We start from the raw sequence: 13,149 nt of genomic DNA, 5'->3' as shown, positions 1-13,149 counted from the left end.
GGCGGATCCAGAAGGGGTGTGTGTGTGTGTGTGTTCAGGTCGAACCCCCAACCCCCTTATGAAAATAACTTAAGACCACATTGAAGGTTTATTTTTGCGTTTGCGGAGCCAGTGGGGGTTCAACCCACTGACAGGCCCCCCACCCCCCCCTTTTTTTTCAAAATTCCTGGATCCACCCATGAAATTCATATTTAAATTACAAGGTGTTATATTTGAACGGCGTTACATTTGAGCCGGTAAATTGTCTCTGTTAGACGGTTACGAAATAACCGTGATCACCACTGACAGAGTAACAGTTGTACAATATATAGTCTCCCTGTTATATGACGAACAAACTATGAAAGATAACTAGTTTCTCAGTTGTCACTAGACATGTGATGAATGCTGATCTTGTGACAAGGGTTGTCCTTTTTAAGTCTTCCGGACTAGGAATTTTTTGGAGACAGAAGTGAGCGGACACGTCAAAAGTTCGATAACGAAAGCACTCGGGAACATTCGGGGAATTTTTCTAGACTTTATGTAAGTTTCCTAAGACGGTGTCTAGTTATAGCTTTACGCGTATTTTCAGTACAAGAGTCTATGACTTATCTTGTTCATGTGTTAAACGATGAAACAAGATAACGAAACGGAAAGAAACCACAAAATATCATATGACTGTAATTTTATATTACTTCTGTCGATACGGTCTAACTAGGGGATTCCCCTTTGGAAAAGGATGGCCGACATTGGAGAAAATTGACCAATCAGAGTAACTATTTAAGTCACGTGGTAGGATTTCCCCGGAAATGCGCTGTATGTATGTTGACTGCTGAGCCAAACCCTGACAGCTTTCGGTTTGCACTTAAGCGTATTTTGCTTCATTCAACTTATAAAACCGCAGACAAAGGTAATACATAACATTTGTTGTCCATACCATATATTCAAGGTCCATAAGGAACTATGGTTGTATCCCATTTGTGTGTAATTATGCCTTCCTTCGTGTGTGAAACGACAGACATCGGTCGAAGCTGAGATACTAAAATTAGTAATAATAGATTGGTCTCTCGTCCAAGGTACTACACATTCATGTTCGTGGTGAAACATGTTTTGCCACGTAATTCAAGACAATAAGACTTCGTTTGTCATTACATCTCTGGATCTCTTCAATCTGACTGTTGTAACACCATCCTCTTTCGTGAATTTAAAAATAATAATTTGACAATTATCTTCAATTTTTGCTGTTGAGACTGGCCTGTTTACATACTTCTACCATAGAAGGGCTGTGGGGTAACCTCGTGGTTAAAGCCTTCGCTCGTCACGCTGAAGACACGGATTCGATTCCATACATGCACAATGTGTCTGGTGTCCCCATCGTGATATTGCTCGAATATTGCTAAAATCGATCATTTCGATGGAAAAAAACTAAACTCATTCACTCACTCTGCCATACAATACCCAATCTTAGATCTCTGAAGGGTGAAAACAAATGAGGGTTCTGAAGAGAACACAGATATCTAGTAATGGAAAAAAGCACCAGGATATACACAATTATTATCAGAACACATATCGGAACACATGATATGTATGTGAGGCTCTAGTAGTTTTACTGTCCATTGGGGCCCGTCCATTGACGACAGGGTTTTATCTGCAGATTTATTGATTGTTCTCGTCATGATATGGCTGAAATATTGCAGATGTGACACTAAAATATTAACTCATTTAATTACTCATCATCATCATTTTTATTATGTTTGCAGTTGCTATAGCCACTGAAGGACAACAGGATCCCATGGGAGTTGGCCAGGAGATCACAGACATCATGTCAGGAAAAGGAGAACCGGAAGTATCCCACAATGCAATGTGGTTCTCGGCTGACGGTGGAGCAGGAACGAGACTGGTACAAGGAAAAGCTGCTGCACATGAAGGTGGTGTTTCGGGAGATGCAGCACAGCCTGCAGTCTCAGAAGATACGGAAGGAAGGCATTGAGACTGTGTCCATCTTACTGAAGGAGTCACGACAACAGATAACGACTTTGGAAAATCAAAAACGAGCACTGGAGACGGCTGTGAGAAATCTCCAGAACAGGCTGGCCAATCATGGGCTGTCAAATAGTGTGACCTTTGAAGAAAATGAACTCTTTATTCCTGGTACATCCAAACAAATATTAGACAATTTAGCCAAAGAAAATGCAAGGTTACGGAATCTGCTTGGCATGTCTGGTGGATTTGAGGATGTGACCAAATTACATGAGGTATGGTTTGTTGCAGTGATAGTGATATGTATTGTTTGGTGCAGTTTTGTATATACTATACCCTCATGAAATGAAATCATTAATACTTCATCATAATTTGAAACATGGAGACCATGTATTGCATCTATAGTTGAATTGAAAGTCACAAAGCTTGTTGTCTATCTCACAGTCCCTGAACCATATTATTTTACCTTCTGCCCAGCCCTCCCTGCAATTCTCAAGGCTAAAACATGTTAAATGAAGCACATGCGACACATGTGGTCTCACCTGAGGCAAGTGAGTTTGTTCAAAATTGTCTTTGTTCACCCAGCAGGAAAATGGGTACCTGGTGGAAAAAAGTCATATGACTATAACCTTCTAGCGCCTGTCAGGCAGCTTGGGTTATCCGGGGTAATAATGTGCTGTGCCTTGATTGTTAGCGCTATGAACATACCTAGTGTGGAGTTTGGCGCTATATAAATGGACACATTATTATTATTATTAAGTCTCCCATCTCACTGGGACTACTTTTCAATTTAAATGGATTTATTTGTTACTATCAAAATTATATATATATAATCAGAGGCTAGGCGTTAGTAAATAAAGGTTGTTGAGAATTCTTTTGTACACCAATTGTGCATTCGTATCTCAAGTGTGTTTTCCAATGATAATAACATCAATCATTGGCTAGTCTTTCAAAATTCAGTCGTTTACAGACCACCATATAACTGGAATTTTAATGACTAATTATCAGTGCTGGTTATTATTCACAATATGCAGATCAATAATCGGAGCTCAGTAATCGGTCCATAATCAATTGAAATAGTGAACCCCACCCAAAACTCATGTGGGCAGTAAAAGGACACAATCATAATGAAACAGGCACCGATTTGAGACATGCAGGAACTGGAATCAGGAAACTGCTTCAGTTGTTTATGCCTTGATTTAAGTTTATGTTTAATTTATTAGGAATATCAATTGGTCTCCAAAGCTCATTGATTATCGCTGACACAAGCAAGAACGATCAATTGACTGATTATTCAATCGGTCACTCCAGCACTAATTGGGACTTCATTACAGATACTTCTGACCTTCTAGAATGATACGTTTTTTTGTCAAGCATTAATTATTTTGAAAATGAGCTTCACAAGTAGAGGTAAAAAATAACATGGATGCCAAGGATTTATATCTTGATTGTGGTCACTATCTTGAGAGCAAGAATTTTGAAGAATGTCCTATGTTATGTAGGCACTTGGTGTGAAATCCTAGATAAATCGCTGAATGCTATGTTGTTTCTCAGTTACTTTTTTGTCTATTTCAGACAATAGAGAGAGTCCAAGGGGTCAGCTCGAGTCTGCAAGTTGAGAAAGACAACTTGATTCAGAAGGTCGCTGACCTTGAAAACATGTTACAGTCTTCCGACAGTGAAAAAGACAAACTGATCTGTCAACTCCGTGAGCACATCGACAAGCTTCAGTCCAACTCCCGACCCAGGACGTCCTTTGCCAGTCCATGTCTGGAGAGGTGTCCGGTCTCCGACATAAGCTCAAGGACTTCGTGCTGCAGTGTCAGCAGCTGGAGATGAAGCTGGAGGATGCTGAGCAGAGCAAGGTGACCTTCACCCAACAGGAAGTGCCGGTCACAGAGGTCAAATCTAATCAAGTGAGTGATGCGGCTTATTTTGTTCTCACGCTCAACCATAGCTATTTCCAACTAGCCAAACTCATCATCAATTTGCAACTGATCAAGTACCATAAAAAATATCCTATGTTAAATATCATGGCGAGGCCACTTCTTTCACGTACAATTTCTAGGAAATGCAAAAAGTTGATCAACTGATTTTATGCAGTGAATAGATGCCAGGTAATTTACCATAACTTATATGAGTTACTTACGTCCAAATAGGCATTAAAAATTGTCCAATGACACAATGATGAGTGATTAGACAGTGTAGCCTTTTCAGTTTGTGAAGTTTACTATCTTTACACATCTGTATTTAGTGATCAAATACAAGCATAACCTTTACATACAGTCTATGGCAAAGAATAATGAACAGAAAGGTTAAATCTCTCTTATTGAAAATGTATCTTTTGTGAGCATATGCAAGAATGACCTGTTTTGGGTTCTTTTTTCAGAAGTCTGAAGATACACCTGATGGCAATATTCTAGTAGAAGAGAACACACGATTGAAAGAAGAACTAAAAACTGTAAGTTTACATTTCTCATTATTTGAGAAATCTTAACATTCATGGTTTAAGACACCACGCGCTCTCAATATAAAAATAAAAATAAAGATTTTCTACCGATATGGGACCGTTCCTAATTTATGGCTAGGGGGGTTGATGATGATTTTTATGGAGAAGCATGTACAATGTGAATGACCCCCCTAAAAGTTATGTACAAAATAAGTGACAAAAAAAACCCACCCAACCCACCCCAACCCACACACACATGTCATGTACAAAATCAATGCCCCCCTCCCATTATTTCTAAGCATAATTTTAAACATACTTTTATGTACAAATTGATGACCCCCCCTAGCTCTCCAGAACAAAATGGGTAAACCCCCCTTAAAATCATCATCACACCCGCTAGCCATCATTATGAACGGTCCCTAAAAGAGGTTCCTTTTAGTTAGTAATTTTTTAAGCTTGAGCTAATTGGAGGAATCCATCTTAAGAGCTGTTTGTAATGTGGTTGTTACAGTTGAAGGAGATGAACCGACGGTGGCAGGATTACAACAACGACCGTGAACGCTACACCCAGGAGCTCAACAGCAACTACCGTGAGCTCCAGCAGCGTTACAAGTCCAGCCAAGAGAGTCGCATCACGGAGGAGAGGGAACGTCAGCTCAACAATCTCCTCGTCACTGCCAAGGAGAAACTGGAGAAGATGGAGAATGATAAGAAACAGGTAGCTTTTAAGTATGATGAGAGTTTATTATTTATTGTTTGTAATGATGAGTTGCTCTAAATAGTCATGATACTAGTTCCCATTGTAGTATACAGGTTACCCAACTTGAGAAGGTCCGGGTTAGAATTGATCTACAGTAACCCATGCTTGTCGTAAAAGGCGACTAACGGGATGAGATGGTCAGGCTTGCTGACTTGGTTGACACATGTCATCGTATCCCAATTGTGTAGTTCGATGCTGGATGCTCATGCTGTTGGTCACTGGATTGTCTGGCCCAGACTCGATTATTTACAGACCGCAAGCATATAGCTGGAATATTGCTGAGTGCAGCGTAAACTAAACTCACTCACTCACTCACTATTACAGGATACCCAGTAGTCATACTTGTTGGAAGCTCCTAATGACGATGCACAACTAAATGTCAGATTGAAAGGTTACAAATTAGCAGTAGAAATTAATCAACTTTTATTGTTTGATTTAAATTATGTAGAAATGCCAAATATTATTGCTATTCATTTCATTGATATGCAAGACATGACATCCACAGAATTGCATAGATTGATGCTCATGATGTCAATCACTGGATTGTCTGGTCCGGACTTGGTTATTTACAGACCACTGCCATAAAGCTGGAATAATGCTGAGTGCGGCATTAAACAACAAACAAACAAAAGCATGCCTTTTTTACGTACATCTGTTTAATTTTGAATTTTTCTTTAAAAACATTCTTGATATTTATTATGGTGATATGGTATCAAGAAACCAGTGTGAACCCATTAGACATGCTTTAGCTGGCAATCGCCAGTGGTTTACCACAGACTAATATTATCATGATCAAATATACCCGAAACACTATTGAGGTCAAATGACTATTTTAACTGTAGCCATGATTGTTGGTTTGTTTGTTGCACGTCACACTCAGCAATATTCCAGCTGTATGACGTCAGTTTGTAAATAAACTAGTCTGGACCACACAATCCAGTGATTTAAAGCATGAGCATTGATTTGCATAATTGTGATATGATGACATGTGTCAACCAAGTCAGCGAGTCTTGACCACCTGATCCCATTAGTCGTCCCTTATGACAAGCATAAGATGCTGAAGACTAATTGTAACCCGGATCTTCTCGAGTTGTGGTCATGGTAACAAACGGATGTCATCCAAGACCAATAGAGTCTTAATTCCAAGTTGCTCACTTCAGCTGTTGGAGAAGCTGGAAACATCAGAGGCAACCATTGGCAGCCAGGTGATGGAGATACAACAGCTGAGGATGATGTCAGGAGACGGAGACCAGGAGACCATCGCGGCACTGAAGGCACAGATACAGGTGTGTACCGAGGACTTCGAGACGGAGAGACAGGACCGCGCCAAGGCTCAAGCTAAAGCTCACCTGTTGCAGGAGGAGGTGAACAACCTACGGGTCGAGGTAGGTGACGCCATCTGGTTAACCGGATGTTTTGCATGCTTAGAAATTCCTTGTCAACTTATGATCCTGCCATTAAAATCAGTGTTTTGTATTCATTTTGTAACAAACTGAAGTTCTAATAGCTGATTTGAAGTTTTTGATATTATTGTAATCTGTGATTGTGTTTAATGACAGCTTGTATAGGTATACTCACACCATAACTCACAATACTCTCCATAACTCACAATACTCTCGCCATGACTTACCATAACTCACCATACCTTCATAACTCACCATAACTCACAATACTCTCATCATAACTCAGAGTACTCTCACCATAACTTACCATACCTTCACCATAACTCATGATACCCTCAGCATAACTCACCATGCTGTCACCATAGCTCACCCTGCTGTCACCATAACTCACCCTGCTGTCACCATAACTCACCCTGCTGTCACCATAACTCACCCTGCTGTCACCATAACTCACCATGCTGTCACCATAACCATGCTGTCACCATAGCTCACCCTGCTGTCACCATAACTCACCCTGCTGTCACCATAACTCACCATGCTGTCACCATAACTCACCATGCTGTCACCATAACTCACCATGCTGTCACCATAATTCATCATGCTGTCACCATAACTCACCATGCTGTCATTATATCTCACCATGCTTTCAACATAGCTCACCATGCTGTCAACATAACTCTCCATAGTGTCATCATAACTCACCATAATGTCACCATAACTCTCCATAGTGTCATCTTAACTCACCATAATGTCACCATAACTCACCATAATGTCACCATAACTCACCATAATGTCACCGTAACTCACCATAATTCACCATGCTGTCACCATAACTAAGCATAATGTCCCCATAACTCAGCATATGCACACCATAACTCACTTTCCCTCACCATTACTGATATAAGCTCACCATACCCTCACCATACGCTAACGTTACAGCACGTTCTCATCAATCCCTAACCATACCACAGTCGTACCCCTGCCTCACCACACACTGGTGACAAGAGCCATGCCTTGAAGCTACTGCTCCATCTGCGACAACATTGTACATCACAGCTTTCTTGTTTCAGAATAATCAGTTGAGGTATTTCCCAACAGCAAACCAAATTCCAGTACCACGACAACCTCAGATGTACAGCCGGCACCAGTCCATTGCACAAGAGGTATGTACACTTCGTAAATATCCCAGCTGTTATCTACTTGTACAGCTGTTATCTACTTGTACAGCTGTTATATACCTGTACAGCTGTTATCTACCTCTACATCCGAAGCTGGATGCCTTGTCAAATTATAAATACTAACAAGATAAGGATGTTATCTGTGGAATAACTCCACATTCTGCTACATCAGCACTCACATTTGATTGATCTTATTAGAAACTGTTCATGAGATTCATTTGTTTCTCTACCAAGTCTAATGATATGGGACGTCCAGTTACACACTAATGATACATGGATATTATTCCTGTTGTCAGTCTCCGCAGCTTCAAGCCCGTGGGTGGCCGCAGCGACGGGGATTGATTGTGACCGACGGCAGCAATGTGACAGAGACTGATGGCAACCTACCTATGACAACAACTCCTGACATCAGCCCAAAACTGATCACCTCCCGATCGCCAACCAGCCCCAGTGTGCCTCATCATGCTCCTAAATTCTTAGCCTCCGGGCCAGTGAGTCTTCCTGTCATGAGGGCGGACCCCACTCTGTTTAAACCGGCCTTGAGGAAGAAGGAGGAAGACACTCTGTGTTGTCCAAAGTGTGGTCAGGGCTTTTCTGAGGAAGAGCAGGATAAGTTATTGGAGCACATGGAAATCTGTTGTGAATAACTTTGAATGTCAAAGTGTGTGTTGTGCAGGTTCACTGACACACGTCAAGGTGTGTTTTGTGTAAGTTCACTGACACAAGTCAAGGTGTGTTGTGTGTCAGTTCACTGACACACATCAAGGTGTGTTGTAAGTTCACTGATACATGTCAAGGTGTGTTGTGTGTCAGTTCACTGACACATGTCAAGGTGTGTTGTGTGTCAGTTCACTGACACATGTCAAGGTATGTTGTGTGCAAGTTCACTGACACATGTCAAGGTGTGTTGTGTGTCAGTTCACTGACACATGTCAAGGTGTGTTGTGTGTCAGTTCACTGACACATGTCAAGGTGTGTTGTGTGTCAGTTCACTGACACATTTCAAGGTGTGTTGTGTGTCAGTTCACTGACACATCTCAAGGTGTGTTGCATGTAAGTTTACTGACACATGTCAAGGTGTGTTGTGTGCAATTCACAGTTCACTGACACATGTCAAGGTGTGTTGTGTGCAAGTTCAGATACACGTAAAGGTGTGTTGTGTGCAAGTTCACTGACACATGTCAAGGTGTGTTATTTGCAAATTCACTGACACATGTCAAGGTGTGTTGTGTGCAAGTTCACTGACACATGTCAAGGTGTGTTATTTGCAAGTTCACTGACACATGTCAAGGTGTGTTGTGTGCAAGTTCACTGACACATGTCAAGGTGTGTTGTGTGTCTGTTCAAATGTCAAGATCAAGTCATGGGTGGTCTTGGGTATAGTGGTATGTTGTGTATACATTTCCTGAGACAGTGTTCTGCAGTAACTGGCTGGCATGAGGGGAGTTTTCGGAAGCCAACTGGATGTTCTTGGGTTAGAAATCGTTCTAGGAATGGAGGTATGCCAATTCTTATGGCAGTAAATTATGAAGTGCATATAGCATGTATATATACTGCAATATTGAGACATGAAGCTCTGAAGAGGAAGGCTATTTAAGGATGGACAACTTCTTTATTGCAAAATATGCAACATTTCGGTGTAGATCCTAACACCGTTATCAAGCAAGTGATAACGGTGTTAGGATCTACATTGAGAAGTTGCATCCACTGCAATAAAGAAATTTTCTATCCATAAAAGTGTTCCTCTTCATCAGACCAGCTTCTAAATGTGAAGAGCTTGTAGGCATAACTGTAGTATAATGTATGTACTACGATATTGAGACATATAGCTGTGAATAACTTGACGTGATGATTGATTATGATGATTATAATCATTGATTGACCTGTTATCTTAAACATATGCAAATATCGACTGTAAGTTATAATAAGTTGTGAAAAACATTATTATCGGATATTTCATTTGAATTTTTTTTTTCTATTACTGATTCAAATTTTGCAAATTTAAGATCACATTAAAGGCTGGTTCTTTAATGCGACCATGAAAAACACAAGTTATAAACATGAAGTATAAAGATATCTTTGGCAAAAGTTTCTTGCTATTTATAGGGTTTGCATCAATATGCTTAAGGACAGGTTCTGTTCAGAGGAAACCAGAAGTGATTGATGTCAAACAGTATGGATTAAATCAGTTAACGTGACTCATAATGACTATAGTATAAACGTCTTGTTGAGTCAGTTCCTGATGACCAAAGTTGTAAAACAGTATGAAAGTACTGGAATATGGTGAACTTTGTTTGTAAATATCAGTTCTATTTTATTAGCAACACTTCGACGCAATGCCTTTGTCGATTCTTTGCTTTGACGTGTCGTAAGATTTTGCGATATTCAAGAACACATGTACATATGTTTTATATGAGAAACTAAACGTGCAAAAGTATTTGGATTTTGTATATTTGTTTGCCTTTCTTGTGATATTTATGCCACATAATTTAAGATACTATATTTTAACAGATCTCCCCTTCCAGTTGTGTCATGGTTATTTTGATGAATACACTATAATGTTATTCCTTTCTCTGTTATTAGTGTTCAAATTTCATATACTAGTATTAATTGTAGCAACTTCACGTTTTTTTACTTGCATTCCTCCCCGTTAGGAAGGCAGGCAGTCAACTTATGCCAAGAGTTGTCTCCCTTAGGTGTGGCAGAAACCTATGATCTTGGGTTCAAATCCAGATTTGTCAGTACCACACCATGTCGAGCACCTGCATTTCTACTCTCTCACATCAAGCAAGCCATCATGCTGTGATATAACTGAAATACTGTTCAATTGAGCATTAAACTCAATCCCTGCTTCTTACGAATGAGTTTGATGTAATCTATAATTACTCATGGAAAGATAAGATTTTCAGTCTTTCAAGAGTAGTCAGTGTTTGAAGGGAAACTTTTGTCTATGACGTTTGTAATTATTACTCATGCGATGCAGGTTATGATTATCATGATTATTGTATGTTTATGAACATGACTCATGTCAAATGGCGTTTCCTCATTCTCACATGACTGTGACATGTTTGGTTAAACTACTCATATATAGTTCCTGTTTCTATTGTGTAACTGGAATACTGTTAAAAAGCTTACTTCTACTTCACTGGAATATTTCCTTGAATATTATTGTACATGCCTTAAAATAAAAGCTATTAATTACCACTGATCAGAAGGTTCTTGGAAATTCAATATCGTGTAATTTCAGGAGTGAAACTGTTGTGTCAAGCTTCATCGGTTTGAGAAGAATGTTGGTTTCATTTGTGTAATCAGTGTTGGTCTGTCACATGATCTGAAATTAATCACAAATATAAACAAGCATCAATCAAGTTCATGGAGTCCTTCATTTATATAAATTTTAAATTCCTACATGAAATTCAAAATGACATTTTTACATTGATATCAAGTTTGACCTAATAGGCATGTGTATACAATCAAAATGTGAACCCAAAATGGTTATTTACGATTCATCTTACCCATGATGAAAATTACGTACAAGAAGTGTACTAAAAGTCAGCCTTTGTTTTGTAAGGTTTGGACACTATATAGTAATCATTCTATATTTACTAACATCATGAGAAACAACAATTGTATTAAATCATATAACAAGGCTTGCACTATTTGCTTACGTCCACATGCATTTACCTAGTGCTATACACTGGAGATATCTTGTATCTCTTAGTCAGCAAGGCTTGGAGTTGATGCTTTCAACCAAGTGTGGGTTTTCATTAATTATGCAGTAAACTGACAATTAACAACGAATTAGTCTTACAATCAAGGTAAAAATTGGAATATGATTTTGTTACTACTGAAATAAATTAAATAAAAGAAACTATCACGATCTTGTTCTGTGTGTCTTTACTCAATCCTCTTCTAATGCTATGTGTGATTTATGTTCTAAAACTGTCATGGTTGGTCCAGTCATCTGAGGTCTGCTCTGCAGAACGGTGGTGGGGTAGGCTATTGGTTAAAGCGTTCATGCCGAAGACCTGAGTTCAATTCCCCACATAGGTACAGTGTCTGAAGCCCATATAGGTGAAATATTGCTAAAAGCGGCATAAAAGTAAACTAATTCACTCACTGCAGAGTTGCACCCTTATGATTTACAGGAATGTGTGCATGGATTTGATCCTTGTTTCACCTTGGTGATGTTTCCCGGTTTGTCAGCACCAAGCGCATTTCCTGGGTTTCACCAAAGTGGAGACATTTGAGACTACGCATCACTGGAATAGTGTTTATAGTAGCCTAAATACAAACTCACCCATTAATGTCTCTAAATGAAAGATGTGTCAAAGTACATGTACTAACTTTGTGGTACAAGCATAAGGTACCAAAGGTGTTTGTTAAGTCTATCATCAAGCTGACACGTTCAGCGTTCAAACTATAAGCAGTGTTCGAAATAGTTTCCAGTTTGCTAGCCAGTGGGGCTAGTTATGCCTGAAAGTTACTTGTCCACAAGTCACCTTCTTGACGACGACATTAGAATCTGTGTCGAAACGTCGCCTCCATTGAATAAAAGAAGTTGTATAGCCATAAAAAGTGTCATCATTCTACAAATATATACCTATAAAAAATTCAAGTGAACTACAGTGCCTCATTTCAAAATTTGCTATAATTTTATTATGTGTTCCATTTACTCAGATTTCCTCAAAATATGATATCAGTTATCGTTTTCATCAAAAAGGAAACGTGAAAGTGCATCAAGTACGGGAAAACCCGTTCTCCTTCCTGTTGCGTGTTCATTTACGTCAGCTTTGTGAATGAGAGGTCACTTCCTTGTGTATCAATCACTGAAAAAAACACCAACCATTTGGATTATGTTTATGACTTCTAAATAGTTTCAACACAATACATTCAGCTTCACCTTAGTGAACAAAACATGCCCATAACAGTCCCAATTCGAAACTTGTCACATACACACATGTGAAAAAGTTAAGCACCGCCCAAAATTTGATAAATGTGTTATCACACTGGCTAAATCTTTCATGTTGTATGTATTAAGTATTAGTTAAGTGAATATGCAGCATGTGATGTTTACCACACCTCAAAAGTTTTATTGATTTTATTAAAAGGATTTTTTCGCTTTTATTTATTGGAATTACGAAAGTGATTCAGTCAGCACTTCCTATGCTTCAAGTAAGATACAAAGGTACTCCTCATCTATGGATATCTTTAACAGAGAAATACATGTGTTGCATTATTGTTTAATGAATCAGTGTAGGAAACTCCCCAAACATTTGTACTAGACCACAGGGCTCATTAAGACATATCAGCCCCTATGAAAACCAGCCAGTCCTCTCAACATTATCTGAAACTATTCTTTAATTAAATAAAACAGAAAATGAAAAGAGGTATGTTTGACTA

At 39.2% G+C, this 13,149-nt stretch overlaps 1 protein-coding gene across 1 annotated transcript; it reads left to right on the top strand.

Moving 5' to 3' along the window:
* The first annotated feature begins 776 nt into the window (after nt 1-776).
* On the top strand, nt 777-11,627 carry LOC124266474 (TNFAIP3-interacting protein 2-like). Its single transcript, XM_046701264.1, is given in 10 exon segments — nt 777-886; nt 1,737-2,231; nt 3,532-3,694; nt 3,697-3,872; nt 4,346-4,417; nt 4,917-5,123; nt 6,326-6,550; nt 7,639-7,731; nt 8,043-8,442; nt 9,038-11,627. Coding segments are annotated over 8 exon segments (1,686 nt in total). The 5' UTR covers nt 777-886; nt 1,737-1,832; the 3' UTR covers nt 8,394-8,442; nt 9,038-11,627.
* The last annotated feature ends 1,522 nt before the right edge of the window (nt 11,628-13,149 follow it).

The sequence above is a fragment of the Haliotis rubra genome, unplaced genomic scaffold (genome assembly GCF_003918875.1).
Source record: "Haliotis rubra isolate DU_JTF1 unplaced genomic scaffold, ASM391887v1 Scf126, whole genome shotgun sequence".
NCBI classification, from domain to species: Eukaryota; Metazoa; Mollusca; class Gastropoda; order Lepetellida; family Haliotidae; genus Haliotis; species Haliotis rubra.
The sequence above is the reverse complement of the archived record's forward strand: the minus strand, read 5'-3'. Positions and strand labels throughout refer to the sequence as shown.